The following is a 19,793-nucleotide window of genomic DNA, read 5'->3' as shown; positions in this document are numbered from 1 at the left end:
AGGAATCCATCACAGCGCCACTATCTTTTTCCTGTTACATGTTGCCCCTTGGCAAAGTTATGAGAAAGCATAAAATTACCTTTCATAGTTATCTCACTGGAGGTCACAAAATGCTTCACAGTTAAATAATGATAAAACTAAGAATATAAGAAAAGACAGAGGCAATTTCTGTGAAATATGATGATTTGTATCTACATCTATTAGATCTGGTTTTAAAATCTGGGTGTGACACTGGATTCTGAGCTTTGCCTTGTTCCCTGCATCAAAAATAACCAAGAAGTATTAAATAAAATAATATTAAATTATTGTTAGCCTTTTATGTCCAAAGATGATGCATTTAAACTGGTCATTCAGTTTTATAATAAATCATCACAGTCATATTCTTAACCCATTTATGAAACATAGCTGTAAAGATAGCTGTACAGCTATCACTGTTGCCCTTCAGCACCACAATGCTGAGGTTTAAAGAGGGAGAGCAGCTGCGTAATCCATACACGGTTTAGCATAAATCCCAGGATTCAGGTCACAGTCCAATACAAAAAAGTGCTGAGTTTGACAAAGACACTTACTGCAGGTTTTAACAAACTAGTTCACTTCACTATCACTTTCCTAGTGATAAACAATTATTTCACTCAACCTGATTTTTTTTTTTTTTTTTTTTTTTGCAACAGCTACCACCATGTTTCATTGATTTAAATCAACATGAACAAATATTATATTGTATAATGTGTAGAAATAATGCAAAATTCAGGCTTTTGCATTGAGTCAACATAATAACTAAAATATAAAATATGTGACCCCAGCAGCTGCAGTATCAACTGTGAACTTTTGTCTACGTCTTTATTGAGAGATGAGCCACAGTTCCTAATATAACCTTGGCACGTGAGCACTGAGCAGACTGGAAACTGCTGATAGTTTGTATTAGATAAGAGGATTTATTAGACGTGAGTCGCTACTCATACATGGCTGTGACATGACATGCTAATTAAAGAGCTGCTGGAGATAAAGTATGAAAAATATTACCACCAACAAAATCTTAGAGAGCAACTGAATTTTAACCTCTCAGGACTATTTACATATCTAAACATTTAGAAATCTTGTTATACTGTAATTAAATGATTTTAAAAAAAAGCAAAATGTTTTATATAATTTTATGCTATAACTAGTGAGAGATGTGAAAATAAGAAACCATTCACAGTTCTTTATACTTCCTAAGGTTAATCAATCAAAGATTAAAAATAAAAAACTTTGGAAGTTCATAAAAATGCATACTTTATTTCTCAGTACATACAGAGATAGCTTTACAGAGGGATTTTTAGGGCGCTTTCACACCTATCAGTCTGTTTGTTGAGTGATATTTTTTGTTCATTTGCGATTGGTTTGGCTTGATTTGGTTTCACACTGCACATAATTACTACATACTCATAAAAAAAAAACTTTCTTTCATTAATCCAAAATACGGCGCTGGAAAAAACATAAACAAAGCTTTACCAAGTGTGTGTAGAAGTCACAAAAATCACCTGAGCGGAAAAAAGAACACAGAGCCGTGTTCATTCATCTTCAGTAAGCGCTTTGTCCTGGTCATGATAGCGGTGGATCCAGAGCCTATCCCGTTAACACTGGTGTGACTGCTGTGTTCTCGCCTGCCTAAAGAATTGCACCGAGGGGGAGAACACACCAGGGATCCATTCAAATGTCCTAAACACTGCATATGTAACAGCGCCAATGAAAGCAGCACAACCAACCAAAACTCCTAATTAAAACAAAAGAGTTCCAGCTCCTCCGGTGCATGGACCCCTAATTAATCACAGCTGAACAGTAGATTTTTCCGTTTTCATTTACATAAAATAAACTAGCTTAAGTTAATTGTCATAATATACCATATACCATAATATACCAACATACCATAATGCCATGCTTTCTTGCTAAACCTGAAATGGTCTATTTGTTTATTTACAGAATAAAGATTTACAATTGACGTCTACTAATTTTTGTAGATGTTCATAGGAAAGACACTTCCTCCTCCTTAAACATCGCACACAATTAGTGACACTGTACTCCTGTTTAAATGCTCTTTACACACAGCCGTGACATCTGTAGGTTTAGTGTCATTAGAAGTTGGCTGAGAAGACATTTGATATATATGAGATGTAGAGGTATGAAGGCCACTGGCACTGGTATTCCTTCCAACTGCGTGTGTCACAAGTGTAATCTCACACGTATGAAAAAAGCACACGTATGGTAGCACTTGACGTAATGCCGTGATGGAAATTCATATTAAGTACATTAAAGTACAATTGCACAAATTCAAGTGCAATACTAGCATGATGCTATTAAAACGATTCTAGTGATATATACTGATGAATAAGCACATATCATGAGCACATTTGTAAGTCACTACCCACTTAGATTACATTTTTGGTCATTAAATATACATTTCTTCTATATTTTGGAGAGCTCTGCGGGTCCTGAGACCATTATTGTGTTCCACTGGAAGGCAGTTACCTAGGCAGGCAGCATTTTTAGCAGCTTTTACATGCTGCTTTCTGAGTTTTTTATGCTGGTAAAAGTTTAAGGACAGAACTGCATCTGCATCTCCTTCTTGGTGTAGGTAATCCCATAATTCTGTTCGTCAGACCAGAGCGCCATAAAACTGTCCCTCTGATGAGGAATACAGTTTGGATATACAGTTTAAACGAACTGCATGATTTGTAACTAGCATTTATTTTTGTGTTCAAATGTATTAATTTGTGGTTATTAAGTTTGCTATCTAGCTATGTTGTTAAGCAAAGAGTAGCCTAGTTGTGTTCGGTACCAGAAACATACAGACAGGTAACAAACTAAAGGGAAAAATGGTGGCACTTTTTGCGGGCGTGATTTGGGTCCACTTAAAGGGATGTATCACTGCAAATCAATTGAAAGTTCTTTTGACTCATCCCCTTTATCCTACAATAAAACATATTCTGGTGGGCGTGATCTCTCCAAGGATCACTTAATAAAAAATTTCTCACATAGCCAGAATTTTGTTGTCAGCTGTCTTTTGTTCCAGTGGCGCTGAATCAGCTGTCAGTGAGCATGTCACATCATGCATTCTAAGACTGACACTCTCAACCCACTACCAAATAGTTTTTTTACGATGTTTGCTGGATTTTTGTCTGTGACAGCAAAATCAGGCTCAAAAACATACAGTGTAAAGCCGACTTTATACAGCGCTCCCTACTACCATCATCGAAATACCAAAAATCTTTTGGGTATATCATTTAGGAGAACGGTGTTCATCACTCCAGTACAGTACCAGAGACTTGTACAATCTACGCCAAGGTGAATTAAAGCTGTTCTAGTGGTTCGCGGTGGCCCAACACCTTACCAACATACTTTATATTGTGTTTTACATACATTTGTCATCCATCAGTAGCTGTCACTAGTTTGGGATCCATCCTCAGATGCTTTCAGTAATGATGTATGATGCGACCCAAACTTGATGCCTGCCAAGGTTGCCTTTCAGGTATAACGCTGCCCAATGACAGAGGAGCCTTTAAAGCATGCGACTGGAACACAGCTCGTGTAACAGACTTGTTTCCACAAACACTAGTAAGACTTGGCATACAGTATGTACTTTAAAAAAGCAACAAGTATTACCTCACAGCTATTATATTTGATGCCTAATCCTCACAACAGACACACTCCACTTCTGGATTTGCCTCAAGAACATACAAGACTCAGTGATCATGTGACATAACACAACAAGAATGGATTTAACCAAAAACTATAAACCAAAGATGGCACAAACCGGAGGCGAACTCGGTCACCTTGGTTTGTGTCTACAGAAATTTGTCGTCAGGCCCCAGTTGGTCTAGTGGCATACTGGAAGCATGTGATGCATTGTCCTGCTCAGTGTTTCCCAGCGTCCCTCTGTTCTGGGGTGAGACCACTCTCACCATGTGCCATCCATTTCAGTGGCTGTGTTGAATCCCTAACGTACCCCGCCTTCTCTAACGGCCATTCAGTTCTAGCAGATTGAGCAGGTCTTGGACGCTGATGATGATGGGTTATTGGCGGCAGCTGCTGAAGCAAATGAAACATTTTTACAAAACAGCACCATGTGTAATTTCTTCTATATTCCCTATCAAAAGTTCATACAGCCCTGCTCATAGATCTTCTTTTTGTACTATTTTTTCCTATTTTAGAATAATAATGAAGACATTAACACTATGAAATAACACAACTGGAATGATGCAGTGACCTTGAAAAGTGTTAAACAAATCAAAACTATTATATTTTAAATTGCTAACAGTATTACTGATTAAACTTTGCACACTCTCTCTCAACCGACATCATGACGGAGCTTTACCCAGGAAGTTTTTCTTAAACTTCTCAGATAAACAGATCTTGTTACTGCTTCTCCTAACTTCTACATGACAACTACGTAACATAGTTTGCCACCTAATTTTCACTGTCAAGAACAAATGAAGCAAATTTTTAGTGAGACTGCTTATGTGATTTGCCAAACCTTTTTTGGCTGCTTGTGCTTCTGCTTTCGCCTTGGCTGCTTCTTCAGCAGCCTTCAGCTTCGCCTCATATGCCTCCTGTAAAGCCTTCCACTCTTTCCGGTTGTTCTGGATGCCATCGTACATGGGTTGGATGGCCTTGTGGAACCGTGAGAACTCCTGCAGAGGATATGTTTATGTAATACTCTTATTTGCCTCATTTGCCTTTAGAGCTTCAAGCTCTTTTTTGGTATTTTAAACCAGAATATAATGCAGCTTTAGCAGTTGAGATTTAATTATAGATATCTCCTAAATAATACCTTGTAGACAAAAGTGCAGACAAAGTCTATAAAACCGCACTGAAGCTTGGGCAATTCTGCAGCTTTGTTCCTGTCCATCATGGGCTAAAAAAATAGACAGAAGGAGAAATATCATTTATGCACCAAGTATCAATATTTTCACTTTAGTATTTAACATAATGCACATAATTAACTAACCAAAAAGAAAAAAATTGGCTAAGGGGTATTAAGACTGAAAACATGCACGTAAAAATTCTTCATTCACTGGTTACAAATACGACAACATCCAATGTTTATTTTCTCTTTTTGTTTGTCAGGCCAAATCTCTAGAGCATGTTATTTTTGTAGCACTACAGCTTGGTGCTTTGGCTCAGTTTGCTCTTCACGGATCAGTTGAGCAGCTCACATCTATGGAAAAATGTCACCTGCATCCCAAACACAGAACATGTTTGGTTCACTTTGTGCAGTTGAATCTGAGTCACGTTCTCACTGCACTCGAACCGCGCTAGAGTTCAATTGGAACCAGACTGAGGCCACCTTGCTCAGATGGTCTCAGATGGAGCAGTTATTCTGGTCTACCCAAGTGTGATTTTTTGCGTTCTTACCTGCATGTGTGAAAGCACCCTAAGGTTCATACCAAAGTTCCTTTTCGATTAAATACTGCCTAATAAAACAGGGCAATTTGAAGGAAGTGACTACTAAAGCCTTCAAATCTTAATTAACCTTAAGTAACAATTTTGATACCTGAATTTTACCCGCTCATCATTATGACTTGCAGACTAGGAAATAGGATCATCTAAGGAATGCTACTAGGACTAGGTGCTAACTCTCTGAGACTCACAATGGGTTGTTGCTGAAGTACAGTCCTCTCTAAGTCACCCTGCTCCCAGAATTCAGCTGCTACAGACAGTGCCACCTGAGTAGACGCAAAAAGTTATACATCTGCAATCCAGAACTTTGTTTTGACGAAATTTCTTCATCCAGACAGACTAACCTTGCTCTGAATCTCCCACGGTTTGGTGATGGCTGACAGATCACAAGCAGTCATCATCATGGCCCTGTTGGTTCCATGTAAGCAAGACCATATCCACAAAACAAAAATGAACAAAATGCCCTTACTGAAGCAGTAAAACAAGCCATCAGGTATTTCGTTTTTATGTTTATATATTTGTGACCTATTGCAATGTTTGCGCTCACATTACAATTTCCTTCCTTGTCGTTTCCAGAGACAGGAATTCGACCCATTTCTTCTCATCCTCATACGTCTCAGAAAGATCCACAATTTTCTGGAACATTGTCCTCTTCCTGTTAACAGTAGAGAGTTTAATGAATCATGTGCCACCATGTGTGAAAATTGGAAATATTATAAATACAAGTTTCCAACCTAAAAAGTGCACATGAACATCCCTTCGAGTCCTAATTAGGAGGAAAATGACAACCGAACCTTACCATTTCATCATTGGGACTTGCAAACTAGGAGATGGGATTATTTTCATAACTGCTGGAGCTAAAAAAAAAGCTCTTTTGCTTATTGAGTCTATTCTGTAGTTGTTATATGCAATTATACCACAGCGCTGTTGAAGTCTGGACTCTGATTGGTCAGAAGATGTTGATTAATTTTCTGTAACAGCAGCTCTGTCAGTAGTGCTGTAAATCACAGGTTTATATTAATGTGGTCATTCTAATACATCAGCGTTTCTTTAAGTTTTCTGACATGGGAAAGTTTTCCAGACAGGAGTTTATGCTTTGCAGTTTCCACACCATTAAATGTAATTATAAATGAATTAAAAAATAACATGTTGCTGCAGTATATAAAACACTTTAGGGCACTTTATAGGAAAGTAATCCACTTTTGGGATGGAGCAAGAACTCTGTTTTGTCACACCACCCCATCGTTGATTATTTTCCTCTAACACAGGGGTGTCCAATCTTAAAGGATTTCAGGTTTTCATTCCGATCAAGCAGGAGCCACACCTGATTCCACCTGTTTAATTAGCAAATCTTGGCTTTCACCAGATTGTGAGGTGTGGCTTTTGCTTGGTTGGAATGAAAACCTAAACCTACACTGGCCCTTTCCAGATAAGATCGAACACCCCTGCTATAACGCCACAACATGGAGGCTTTTCATTGCTTATATGCACCATAGTTATGGTGCCCAGCTGGCTCAGTTGGTAGAACGTGGGACTCTTGATCTCAGGATAATGGGTTTGAGCCCCACGCTGGGTGCCAACCTCAGCCACTGGGGGTGCACAGGCTAGTGCATTTTCAGTGCTGGTCCCAGGCCCAGATAAATGGGGAGGGTTGCATCAGGAAGGGCATCTGGTGTAAAACTTGTGCCAAATGATTGGTGAGCTGCTGTGGCGACCCCAAATAGTAGCATCTGAAAGACCTATACCTATACACCATAGTTACAATTTAATGAGTGTAAAAAAAATCCCACTGATGAAGTAAATGTTTACTCACTTGAAATACAAGGCAAGGTCAGTTGCAATAATGGCGATGTCGATTAGGTGCAAAACATGGTCCATCTGTCTTCTGTTCAAGTTTTGAAAAATGTTTAAAGTCTAAGGGAACAAAGGGAAAGGGAAATATCCAGTCATTTGGTATAGCAGTCTGGAAGATTTTGCAACCATTTTTGTTTTTTTGACAAGAGCTTTTTTTTATTTACCTCATCTCCAAGTAAAAACTTGCCAAATTCTAAATGATGCCTCTCCAGGATGGATGAACCATGAAGCTTTGCTAATGGATTTTGGGATCTAAAAACATATTAAAAATAACACAACTGAAACACTGTGAAACTACAACAAATGTGGTTTCTTCCATATATAACTTAAGCTTGAGTTATTTGTATGCATATACTTCATTCTCTTAATTTGCCATGGTTAGTGAGAGTGACTTACTTCACTTGGTAGAGATTATTGGTGCCTCTGTGGTCAATATCGTGTAGGAATCCAGCAGTGATCATGGCCATGACCTCCAAATCTGTGTAGTATCGCTTCAGCTGCCCTGTCTGACTCCACACATAATTAAACCCTAATTATAGATCCCACAGTATCAAGTCTCAAATTTAGGCTAACTTGTTGCTTATAGAGGTTCATACCGTTAGTAATGTAAACATGGTTTGCCCAACGTTGAAGCCATGGCGCCAGTTGTGATAAGTGATCTTTCTGTAGCCTTTGCTCACTGAGTACATGAACCGCACTAGAACCTAATGGAGAAAATGTTGTAAAGTCATTTGGCACCTGAGTTCTCAAATTCTTAACTGATTTTCGGTCTGGACAGAGAAACTGTGAGTAAACATTAAGTTGTATGTATTAAGTTGTATCTTAGAGGTTTTTTTTTTTTTTCTTTTCCGAAAAAGTGCTGGCCAGAGTCCTTTTTGTGCTGATATAAAAAAAAAAAGACTCACATGATGTGCACGCTGTAATCATAATACTCTTCGTATGAGCTAACTAACTAGCCTTGCTCTCTAGATTAGATGTATTATTATCAGTAATATAGATGAAATAAAGATTGGTTAAACTCTGGTGATGAGGAGGTTGTTTGCCTTCACTATAGCTTTAGAGGCAGAATTGTATGCAGCCAGACTGTATGCTGCCACAGTTCAAGTGCGACATCACATCACATCACCTAACAGTGAATGTCCTAAACATAGAAAAGCTGTTATTTTTAATTCCAATGGGTATTTCCCATTTAACGTCATAAATCTCCTCAAATTTGCTAACAAAACAACAGTTTTAACCACCACTGCTAATTGACATGAATACTGACCTCCTGAGGGACCTGAAACTTCTTCACAACACCAACTTCATAGTACATTTGGATGCCACACTTCACCAATTCCAGTTCTGTACAGTCAAAGTCGGAAAACCGGAACTCATAGATTTCAAATTTATTTTTCCCTGGAAGTTCTTTCTTCTACATGAAGAGATGAGAAACGGAAGAAAAGAGTTAGGTCCATATAGATGCAATTAGATCTAATTTTTGCTAAAAACAATAGACTACAAAGTTACACTAAAATTTTAGATTTGGATTAAATCTTTTTAGGGGAATTAATTTGAGTGTGCCAACTGGTTAATGTGTCAAAAACTCCTCACTGGGGTAAAAATCCTATTGTCAAATCTAACTGGACATGAATATTGCACCATAAAATACAAGAGCCCTTCAGGTTTTGTTATGCACATGCAATGTGTTGGGCTGGGAATTATATTGTTACCAAGTTTATATTATATTTTTAAAAATGTTTGTTAACAAGTTAGACTGTATATACCAGGATCTGCCCCAGTTCATCCTCTTCACAGTCCTGTGGTTCTTTCCCAAAATACTCCCTGGTTTTCTATTGTTAAAAAACAACAACAAAATATGCACTGTAATGTCACGGTCCATTTTCCTGGATTATGTCATTATTTGGGACTCAATAGTGTGCACATAAGACTTACAAGGATATCCTGAATCTCATCATCTCGACACTTGACGTGGTACAGCACCATGTCCTGGGCAATGTCCTTCCTGTTCTCCAGTTTATTCATCTTGTCGTAGGTGTCTGTGTTGAGCGCCGACCAGCCCAGAAATTGGGTCAAAGCCTTTAAAATCAACAGCGTTCACTAAATCCAAGACTCATGATTACGTAGCAAACAAACAGTTAGTTACTAATAATGTGCTGGTTTTCCAAGATAAAAAAAGAAATCTACCTCCATTAGTTGTTCATCCTGTTCATCAAATGGCTTGCCATCTTTCCTGTTATAGAAAGTTGCCACTCCCACAATTTCTTCCTTTTTGTTGACGATTGGCAGAGACAGCACATTTTTAATGGTCCAGCCGCTTTCATCAAGTGCGTCTTTCTACATCACAAAGATACAATTGCATGCTTGGTGTTGGAGACTTGAGATCTTAACTAGTTTTTCTTCCAGTTTAGCCTTTTCTAATTCCCACATACTTGCTGAGTTTCGCCAATTGTGTTAGGAGGTCTGGAAAAACCAATAGACCAAACTGATAGATAGATAGAGACTACTTTATTGATCCCAAGGGGAAATTTGGTGTCACAATAGCCACAAAACAAGAGCAACAGGAAGGACTTAACAGTTCACAAGACCCCATCACATGACAACTACCAACAGGGAGAGTGAAGGCAAGCGCATGCTTCCTCTGAGACCCATGAAGCCACCGCATCTTGTCAAAATGCTGCTCATGTTTTGTCACAGAGAGGCTGATCTCTTGGAAAAGCCCTAGTTATCCTCTTCCACATATATGAGCTAACAGATGCCCATGATTGTTTAGTGTCAGGAGAGACTGACAGGGTAGAGAAGAACATCATCCTTCCCACCCCAAGACCACAGCTAATTATGCTCTCTCAGACTCTGGCCACAGACGGCTGTAGAATCACTGGGATTCAGACTCACAGTCTCCTGATAATAGGATGAACACTTTTCTGTAGTACCACTCGGAAGCCCAACACCTCAACTTTAAGACACCATAAATATATTTCACCAAAATGAGTTGGAAATATTTGTATTTACTTTGTAACTTGTCTCCCTGCTATGATAATGATAATGATGATGATAAGGAGCCAGTTTAATTTCCCCACACAGTGAATGTCATGCTTTGATCACGTTGTTAGATAGCTATGATTAGGGTGTAATCAGATACCAGCTGTCAAAATGTCTGTAATGCTCCTGTAGTGCAGAAGAAATTAAATATTTAAATGCTATTTTCTCAGTTTTCACTTTGGAGGGAACCAGATGTTATCATGCTAGAACTTCTGATTGAGATTAATTCAGAAGAGAAACACATTTCAGTTCAGGAAAGCCTGTAGTTTTTGGGAAAGTTGGGAAAATGGCAAAATTTCACCATGTGAAGTGTTTTCCCAGGCTTCAGCTTCATAGGAGGAGAATGCTAAGTGCCCTATTCTATACACATGGATTAAAAGACAATTGGGATTGGCTAGTATTGCTCTGATTTACAGAGGATACAGAAAGACCATCCATCCCACCCAGACAGCAGCCAGATATGCTTTTTTTAGACAGCTGTCCTACTCAAACGCCTCCTGATTTCGCTATTTTAAAAGTGAAATGGATGTCTACCTGAAATTTGAACATGTCCTCTGCTGGTGCGTTCATGATATTGCAGATCTAAAACAGTGAAGAAAATAAAACAATGTGCACAATGTGTGGCTTTCAGGCCTAATAAATTTACTGTATAAATTTTATATTAGTGCAAAAAATATTAAAGGGTTACACATACAAAGCCACTTTCTGCTACATAAGTGGGTAAGCCGCTAGCCAGTGCCCAGTGGTCTGCAGGTGGATTTCTGCAACAATAGTCATTTATTAAACAAAAAAAAAACAAACAATCAAACAACAAACCAGTGCTACTGAATTCTCAATTCAGACTGTAATACAGCTTCAAATCACAGGTTTATATTAATGTGCTCGTCCTAATACATTATCCGTTCTATAGTAACGACTCATTCACAAGCATGTGTAATTGCTGATATGGTGAAGTCTTCTGTGAGGACATATTTATTTAGCATTTATGGAATAAATTTCCTGTGTCAGTACTTTGTAACCGTAAAGACGTAACAGAACGGGAAAGTCTTCAGGACAGAGGTGTTTGCATTTTTTTGCAGTTTCTCTGCAACATGACAAGTTGCATTTTTTGTCTTATTAACTTCAAGAGAAAGAAAATAGAGAGGCTGGTGAGGGAACAACTGTTTATAGCTTCTATAATGTAAGTGGTAACAGGAACTAGCTTGTCTCATGGACATTCCACAACATTAAAGGTAACTATAAATAGATAAAAAGTATGATGTGTTGTTTTAAAATAAATAAATATTGCCATTTGCAAATCATTGTAGTATAAGAGGAATAACACACTTTTGGGATGTGCTGCCATAGGAAGTAATCAACGTCCTACTTATTTCAGTGAAGGAGTAATGTACTGTGATCTTAATCATCCTTACTTTTACACGCATGTAACCAAAGGCAGAACTTACGGTATGACTTTGATGTCCTCTTTTCCATGTAAAATGTAGTCAATGACTTTGTAGAAGTTGATTTCCTGCATGAACATAAACACATGAGCCTCCATCTTAATTAATAAGACCAGAAGTGAAACATCAGCATCGCTAAATCACCTACCCTCCCATCTGGAGTGACGGGACCAGAGTATGGTGGTTGTTCTCCCATCAACACAGGCCAGATATCAAAGAACTCCTGTCCAAGAGCACATGTGAGAAAGAAGAGTCAAACCCAGGTCATGTGTTGAACCATGATGTATTAATTTATATCAACTTCATTTTTGGCAAAAGGACACTCTGACATATGAGAAGAAGTAGTTTGTTAGTGCAGATCATGTCCTCATCTAAATGTGAAAAGTGGGCAGAACTGTGAGAACATGGGCTTGATCTCTCGGCAGATAGCCAGACCTCAGTTAAAGACTTCTGAGTAGGAGTTCTTCAGTAGTAGAACAAGGGAGAGATGGGAATTTATCGGAATTGAACTAGGAAGAAGGTGGCGCTTTAGGCTTGGTCTTTCTCCCAAACTTCAGTTATTTCATTAATCCCTTCTCATATAGTTTATTTCAGACACCACTTTTGATTTGGATGTACCTTTTCCTTGGTCATGTCCAGCAGACCGACAGAGTAGCGGTCACAGTTGAGGTATGCCCGCACTGTGTACAAAGCTTTGTGGAACTGACGCTCGATATCCGTGAGCTCTTCGAACACTTTGTTAGCGGACCACAAAAGCAGCTGTACACAAAACATCACAAAAATACTTGTAGACATTTCTATGATTCATGATATGCATCAAAATGTATAGGTTTGCTGGCAAAGTAATAGTGCAAAACAGTAGTGAATCTGTGAAAAACTTTCTTAGTAATCATCCTTTAATGTCTACGAAAGGTGATTTTTAAAAAGGTTAACATTTTATAATTATAAAGATTTAAAAAGTACAAAACTTTGATTTCAAAACACATCCTTCCTGGTTCCAGAGTTTGTAACTGGAGTTTGTAATAAAATACACAAAATGTCCTTAAAAGATATTATGATGCCCATAATATCTATATGACAATTTATCACAGTATCAATATAATGTTGTTAAAGTGCCCAGACCTATAGAGTGTCTGAGAACATCCGATACACACTCACCTGGCCTTTACGTGTCTCGCAGTTGTGCAGATAGCTCAGGTGGAAAATCTTCAAGTTCAATGTTCCAACTTTTAGATACTTTAAAAAAAGCTGTGAGTGAAAAATGAAGACTTTACGTTGACACTGAGGCTGAATTCAATCAATGCATGCAGATAGAAAATTGAATATTAAGGGCCTTGTTGAAGGCCTAACAGTGGTTCTTGGGCAGCGCCTGAATTTGTATCCACAACCTTCTGGTCACTAGCCCAAAGCAGAACCTTAAACTACTTTGTTAATTACTTTCAGCAATCCATGTTTAGGCAGCAAGTTACCAAACTAACACTTAAGACATTTATATAGGTAGGAAAGTATAGGTTTAGGCTTATCTGTGCTGTGAATCACTCACATCTTCGTCCTCATCTGTGAAATAGGGTCCGTTATTCTTATTGACTGCCATGATGACCGCCACCACATCTTTGCCGTTCATGATGGGAGTAGCCAAGATGTTGCGGGTGGTGTATTCTGTCAGCTCATCAACAAACGTACTGAAGTGGCTATTCTGGAATTAATAGTTTAATTTTTAAAAAATCAATACATTTTTAGTATGTTTCTTGTGTGTTTAGTTCAAGGAAAATGTTTAATAAATGCTGTTTATTAAGTTTATTAAGCTTCACACGTGGTCTTTTATGAATAGTGTGTCAATGCACATACACTAATGACCAGTGGTGGTAAATAACTAAATGAACTGTGGGAAATATTTAACGCTGACCAGTCTTAAACAGTGCATTTTTATATGGTTAAGTTTGAATAGCTCAAAATATACAAAACAACCTGATCTATTTAACTTTTTTTTTTTTTTTTTTGCTGACACACAAAATACAATGCCACAGGTGAAATAATCCCCAAGCCAGAAAGGGTCATGACATATTGAAATAAATGGATTATGTCAAGAGGATTTAGCAGGTCTAAATTATGCATCTACTACCTGTACCTGCAAGCATGATGGCCATTGGTGCTTCTGTCTTTTTAGTTTAAAACATAATAAAAACAAAGCAGTACTTCATGGTGTTCCATTGTAAAAATAATAAAACTAAAAAAAAAAACATAAAATATACCTCTTACCTCTGTAACATCCTTGACGTTGATGTTTTTCTTGGATTGGGCGACATGCCCGACTATGCCGATATCAAGAGGGAAGACAATCTCCGAGTCGGGTGGAACCACACAGTCTTCCAGCTTTGATGAAGCATTGACGTTGAACAGTCGAGTGGCCAGTTCAGCTATGCCATTCCTTTGCCTGTACATGAAAAGGCTGCATCGGTCTGCGTGGATCAGAGCACTGAGCCGCCTCAGGATCTTGAAGATCACCTTCTCCATGTTGATGTTCTCCTGCATATCTTTGATCAAATCAAAGAATATTGCACCTTCCTCCACCTGACACACCAGCTGAAAAGAGTCCAAATCCACTTTGGACTCTGGGATTCCCATTATGGATGCCACGGCTCCAGGTTTGAGCTTTTTTGAAAAGTATCTCTCCGCGAACTCTGGGTTTCCATCTAGAAACTTCTCCACATCTTCGCTTTTGACACTCATCTTCGCTTTGTAAGCACCACAAGAGGTTCAAACAAGGTTCAAATCTGGTCTTGACTTTAAAAAAAGTTATATTTTGCAATGCATAGTTACGAAACTGTGGAGAAAAAGAGGGACTGGCAGTGATACCTGCAGCAGCAGGGGCGTCCGAGCCAACCGTCAGCAAGGTGTTTCCCTAATAGTGTTGAAGGTGAACAAGGATCTGCTCATGCAAAACTGATCAGGTGATCAGCAGCAAAGCTGGGGTCCACTGCCTCAACAGAGTATCTTTATCCTCTCTAGTCTATCTTCTCTGTGCTAACAGAAAACAGGCACTGTGTAAAAATTCCAATGAACAAATCCTCAAAACCAACAGGCGTATGTTAAAAATGTTTGGTTTGTCTCTCTCATCTCCTTTCCCAGGCCGTTGCACCACAAGCTCTTTATGTTCTTATTAAAGAGACACTCCTCATGCCTAAGCCCTATTCAGCCAGGCCACTAGCTGATTATCTCAGCACCCTGGTCCTCTCTTCACTGCCACCAAGAGAGCAGTAAAGAGAAAAATAAAGAAATTCATCGTCCGCATTTACTCCATTGTCAATGCACAATGTACAACGGACAGCATTTTTCTCCAGGAACATGAAAAATAAATAACAAGCTTCAATATTTGGGGTACCAAGTGCTATAGTTGTGAATCACGCTCAATATTTGTCCCAGGTTATATACCTGGAGTGTAAATGAAAGATAAGCTAAAAAAGGTCAATAACCAATAATCCCTAAATTCATATCTGAAGTACATAGGCTATCTATATAAAGAGTCGGTAAACATCTTAAGCAAAAGGTCAGGAGGATTATTACCACATTAATAGCTTCAGACCTCCCTATAGTGAGCTGCAGTGAACACAAAGCCTGTTAATAAGCAAAGCAAGCAAGTCAATCTTTGTTTAAAGTTTTCACGCATAAAGTGCTTCACAATACAATGGTTTAACATAATTTTAAAAAAGTAATAATAATAATAAGAGGAGGAAGAAGAACATAGAATAAAATTTTTTTAAAAAGATAATATAAATATTGTGAAATGCACCATAAAACTATAAGTGTGTGTATGAGTGAGTATAAGAATGTGAGGCAGTTCATGCAATGTTTTGCACATCCTGGATTGTTCTTAATAGCTCTCCAGTCCAGTCTATTTTAGATTACTATTAATGTTACATAATGAAAACATAATTTTAGGTTTGATTCAGTTTGCTAACTAGATAATTATAGCTAGAAACTGTCAGTGGAGTCAGTTTGCTTTGCCCACCTTAGGTTGCTAGCTTATTAACAAAATATTAAAGCAGCCATATACATTGATATTTATTACAGGTGAAAGTAGCTGACGTATTTTTTTAACCAATGTGTAAATAACATTTTATTTATGTATTTATTTATTTATTTACTTGCATTTTGTAAGTCTATCAGAAGTTGGTCAGTCAGCTAGTCAGTCAGTCAGTCACAACCAACATAGAGTTAGCACATTTGTAGTTCCATTGTCAGTGATGTGTTAAGTACTGGTGAGCTGCTGATGGACATAATCTATGTACTGAAAAAGACCTGAAACATTTTTAAAGATTTCTAACTTTCTATCAGGATAATGAAAATACATTTGGACTCAGACTGCAGTGGGAGTCGGAATGCAGTGTGTGAAATATCCAGAAGGAGGCAGCAGAATGCAGTTTGCAGAAACAGATCTACAGAACAGGCTGCACGTCTGAGGCTCTCTGTGATAGCTGGTTCCATCTAAGAACATCCTAAAAGCTAAAAGCCACTTCTCCATGCTGCTTCTTCAGCACAACTGACTACTTCCTAATGACCTGAGAGTTCTGCCAGGCCTCTATTGCTTGAGCAGGTGTGTTGGTCCGGTCCGGTACTCCATGTACGTAGTGACTTATAGATTAGAAGGAGCACTTTGTCAAGTCCGTTGTGTAGCACACTGGGAGCCAATGTAGAGATTTAAGAATGGGACTAATGTGCTCCCCTCTTTTGGTTCTAGTGTGAACTCTGGCAGATGTGTTTTGAATCAGAAGACACTAGTGCAAAGCAATTTCCTCTCACACCTCACTGCTTGAGATTTTTGAGCTGACTGTGTGCAGAAATTATTGTCATGACTGAAATATTATTGGAGAGCATTACTCTAAAACATCATTTATTTATTTATTTAACATATTCCAATCATAGTTTCTCAATCTTTTTGCAGCTAGTTACCCAGTGAAATGTAATTTTTTTAAATGAATATAATATGAATATAATCCAACTGTTTTAATATAATTAGGCACATAATTGGAAAGTGTACAACAATATTTGGCTATTTGTTGAAGCCATAGAGCTTTTTATTCCTGCACTTTCCACCATCAGAATGCATTTTTATTAAAATTGCCATTAGACTCATGTTGACATTATATATAGGCCTACTTGTTTTTGCGTTATTGTTATGACAATAACAAAGTCAAACAGGCTATAACTGTAAGAATGCAATAATAATTATAATAAGCTTAATAGATAATAGTGCCCTTTATTCTGGACCCATTCGTATGACAGTCACCTTATAATCACCTGCATCACAACCACTTTATTTACTTTTGTTGCATTTTGTTTTTATCTTATATTATTCTTATTTACTTAGTTTACTGCCATAAGGGTGCTGTAATCGGTGCGTTCTGTTTATTGTCTGAGTCCTTGTAATTTGCTCTTTATTGTACTGCTGCAACAAAAACATTTCCTTCAAGGATCAATAAAGTGCTCAGTAGAGTGTCTATCTATCTGTCTGTCTATCTGTCTGTCTATCTGTCTGTCTGTCTGTCTATCTATCTGTCTGTCTATCTGTCTGTCTGTCTATCTGTCTATCTATCTGTCTGTCTATCTGTCTGTCTGTCTATCTGTCTGTCTATCTATCTGTCTGTCTATCTGTCTGTCTGTCTATCTGTCTGTCTATCTGTCTGTCTATCTATCTGTCTGTCTATCTGTCTGTCTGTCTATCTGTCTATCTATCTGTCTGTCTATCTGTCTGTCTGTCTATCTGTCTGTCTATCTATCTGTCTGTCTATCTGTCTGTCTATCTATCTATCTATCTATCTATCTGTCTGTCTATCTGTCTGTCTGTCTGTCTGTCTGCCTGCCTTTTACTTCCACGAGAGTAACAATTTGTCTAAAAAAAAAATTCCCCCTGGATATGCTTCATGTGCTCTTTGAGGACCACTTTTTTTTCACATTTTTCTGGAATGAAAAGTAACCCCACCCTGCTACTAAGCTCCACCCCATTACCTTAAAAGGCGTTCTGAGGTCATATGGAGAAAGGGAAAGATTGGTCATGTCTTGATTTAATTGTACTTTGCCTAGCAGACAGCAGGGGGCTCTAAACATTGCTCACTGTCACTTTAACCTGTGAAAAGCCAGTGTTTCTGCTGTTTCATTGCTCTCCCTGTCTGTTCTTTTTTTAACCTGGTTTTACACTGTGCAATTCCAGCGGTCTTTTACAATTATGCCTTATCACACTGTACGAGATGTGATAACGTTCTTCACGTCAGATTAAACAATGAAGATAGACTTTTGGTTTTGGTTAGACTTTCAGTGATCCCAGATCCAAACTTTTGTTTAAGTTCCATGCATCACTGTGAAAGATATCAAGGCCAGACTGGACACTACAGTTTAACCAGTACATTGGTCCTCATTTATCAATCATTTGGTAAAGTGTGAATGTTTTTGTAGGAACTAAAAATTCATGGCAGATGAAAAAGTTTCAGTAATGCTGATTTTCTACATAGACACCTGCATATGTTGAAATATACCAATGAGCCAATCAGATATCAAGCATTAACAGCAAAACTGACTTATATTTAGCTACAAATCTCCATAAAATGCAAAGCCCAAAGAGAGCGCCTCCTAAGTGCAGCAAGTGCTAAATCATCCAGAAATGCAGCTCAGCCACTGCAGTACACTGACTACCAGGGGCACACACTAACCCTTCCTCCTTTTACTTTTGTCCTCATTGAATGGCTAGTTTTATTTGTCTTAATTTATCTTTCAAGTCTTTAATATGAAATGACTCAGATCTCACAAAATATTCATTAAACTGGCGTGTGTAATTGAAATAAATTAGCTCTTTAAACTCAGCAGCATACTCTTTATATATAATCACAGTAACTCATCACCAATTATATGGTTTGAATCCGATCAGTCAAAGTTCACATTAGTCTCCTTATACATAAATTTACACAAACTTGGGAGCACTCAGCTGTGTGTCACAACGAACTGTTTTTTCCACAAATACTATATTTCTTGTGTAAATGCTGCTGTGAATGATTTATGAATACATATGTTTGTGTCAGTTTGATAAATGAGGAACCCCTGTGTCTTACTGGAACAATTCCACTAAAAAGAAAAACAGTTTGATTATAAAACCCTGAGTCTTTCAACCCACTAGGGGTCTGGAGCAAATGGCTTTTAGCATTTGGACGCAGAGGTTCAAACTTAGTAAAAGCCTCAGCCCTAGAGGACTGTCCCCGCTCGTGGGAACGTGTGCTCGCTCAGCTCTGAATCATGTGAGTTGGGACAGACTGTCTGAAGTCCAGGCCCAATCACATGGTCCTGTGTGTATTGGGATTAGCCAGCAGAGAGAAAGAGGCCAAACACACCAAACAAGACTGTTGTGGAGGCACGCTAAGAAGAGGGATGTAGGAGGGGATTAAGATTATATAATCTCACTTACTGGAAACACAGTGGATCAAACAAATTATGGGGAAACCTCAATTGAAATACTGATTGGAAACAGAAAATATACAAGTACATAATGTCCCCTTTACCCATATCTAGTCGATTAGACAAGACATATTTAATTCAGTTCATTCAATTCATTCACGTTTAGTGTCTGAGGCTTGCTTCTTCAGTTGTACACTAGCCTACAAGGCTAACATATATTACATTACATTACATTTACATTAGCCTACAACAGCACCCAATAAAAGGAGGAAGAGTTAGTGTGTGTCAATGGTAGTTGACGTGCTGCAATGGCCGAGCTGCATTAGTGGAAGATTTAGCATACACCGTGTTTAGGAGCTTATTTTTTTCTCCTTGTCCATGTGTGCAAGGTAACATCAGAAGCTTGTTAATTGATTGATACTTCAGAACTGTGAACAAGAAGCTAAAATTACATTGGTTTTGATTTAAGGTTGTGGAACTCACTGAAACCACATTTTCACCCATTATCACATTATCACTACTAATGTATAACTTCCCCTTCAGACTTTAGGCCATGCCTACCTGAGTCTACCTGAATCT

At 38.2% G+C, this 19,793-nt stretch overlaps 1 protein-coding gene across 2 annotated transcripts; it reads right to left on the bottom strand.

Moving 5' to 3' along the window:
- Positions 1-879: 879 nt before the first annotated feature.
- pde6b (phosphodiesterase 6B, cGMP-specific, rod, beta) lies at positions 880-16,267 on the bottom strand. Of its 2 annotated transcripts, XM_053240302.1 has the most exons (22): positions 14,034-16,267; positions 13,318-13,470; positions 12,933-13,022; positions 12,393-12,533; positions 11,923-11,997; positions 11,778-11,842; positions 11,027-11,093; positions 10,867-10,914; positions 9,478-9,627; positions 9,226-9,369; positions 9,057-9,122; positions 8,558-8,704; positions 7,887-7,994; positions 7,687-7,796; positions 7,455-7,542; positions 7,250-7,350; positions 5,984-6,091; positions 5,781-5,844; positions 5,628-5,702; positions 4,808-4,891; positions 4,511-4,667; positions 880-4,062 (listed from the first exon to the last, which is right to left on the bottom strand). In XM_053240302.1, the coding sequence occupies exons 1-22, from the start codon at positions 14,502-14,504 to the stop codon at positions 4,010-4,012; spliced, it is 2,565 nt and encodes an 854-aa protein (XP_053096277.1). In that variant the 5' UTR covers positions 14,505-16,267; the 3' UTR covers positions 880-4,009. The 2 variants fall into 2 exon arrangements, with proteins under 2 accessions (XP_053096277.1, XP_053096276.1); XM_053240301.1 differs by having other exon boundaries at positions 880-4,667.
- Positions 16,268-19,793: the final 3,526 nt, after the last annotated feature.

The sequence above is a fragment of the Pangasianodon hypophthalmus genome, chromosome 15 (genome assembly GCF_027358585.1).
Source record: "Pangasianodon hypophthalmus isolate fPanHyp1 chromosome 15, fPanHyp1.pri, whole genome shotgun sequence".
NCBI lineage: Eukaryota > Metazoa > Chordata > Actinopteri > Siluriformes > Pangasiidae > Pangasianodon > Pangasianodon hypophthalmus.
This window is presented reverse-complemented; position numbering and strand designations above follow the sequence as displayed.

Coding starts and splice junctions, on each gene's coding strand:
- pde6b (XM_053240301.1), bottom strand. CDS start 14,504: ATGAGTGTCAAAAGCGAAGATGTGGAGAAGTTTCTAGATGGAAACCCA. Junction 12,534..12,932: donor GCGAGACACGTAAAGGCCAG/GTGAGTGTGTAT, acceptor TTTTGTGTACAG/CTGCTTTTGTGGTCCGCTAA. Junction 9,628..10,866: donor AGGACATGTTCAAATTTCAG/GTAGACATCCAT, acceptor TTTGTGATGTAG/AAAGACGCACTTGATGAAAG.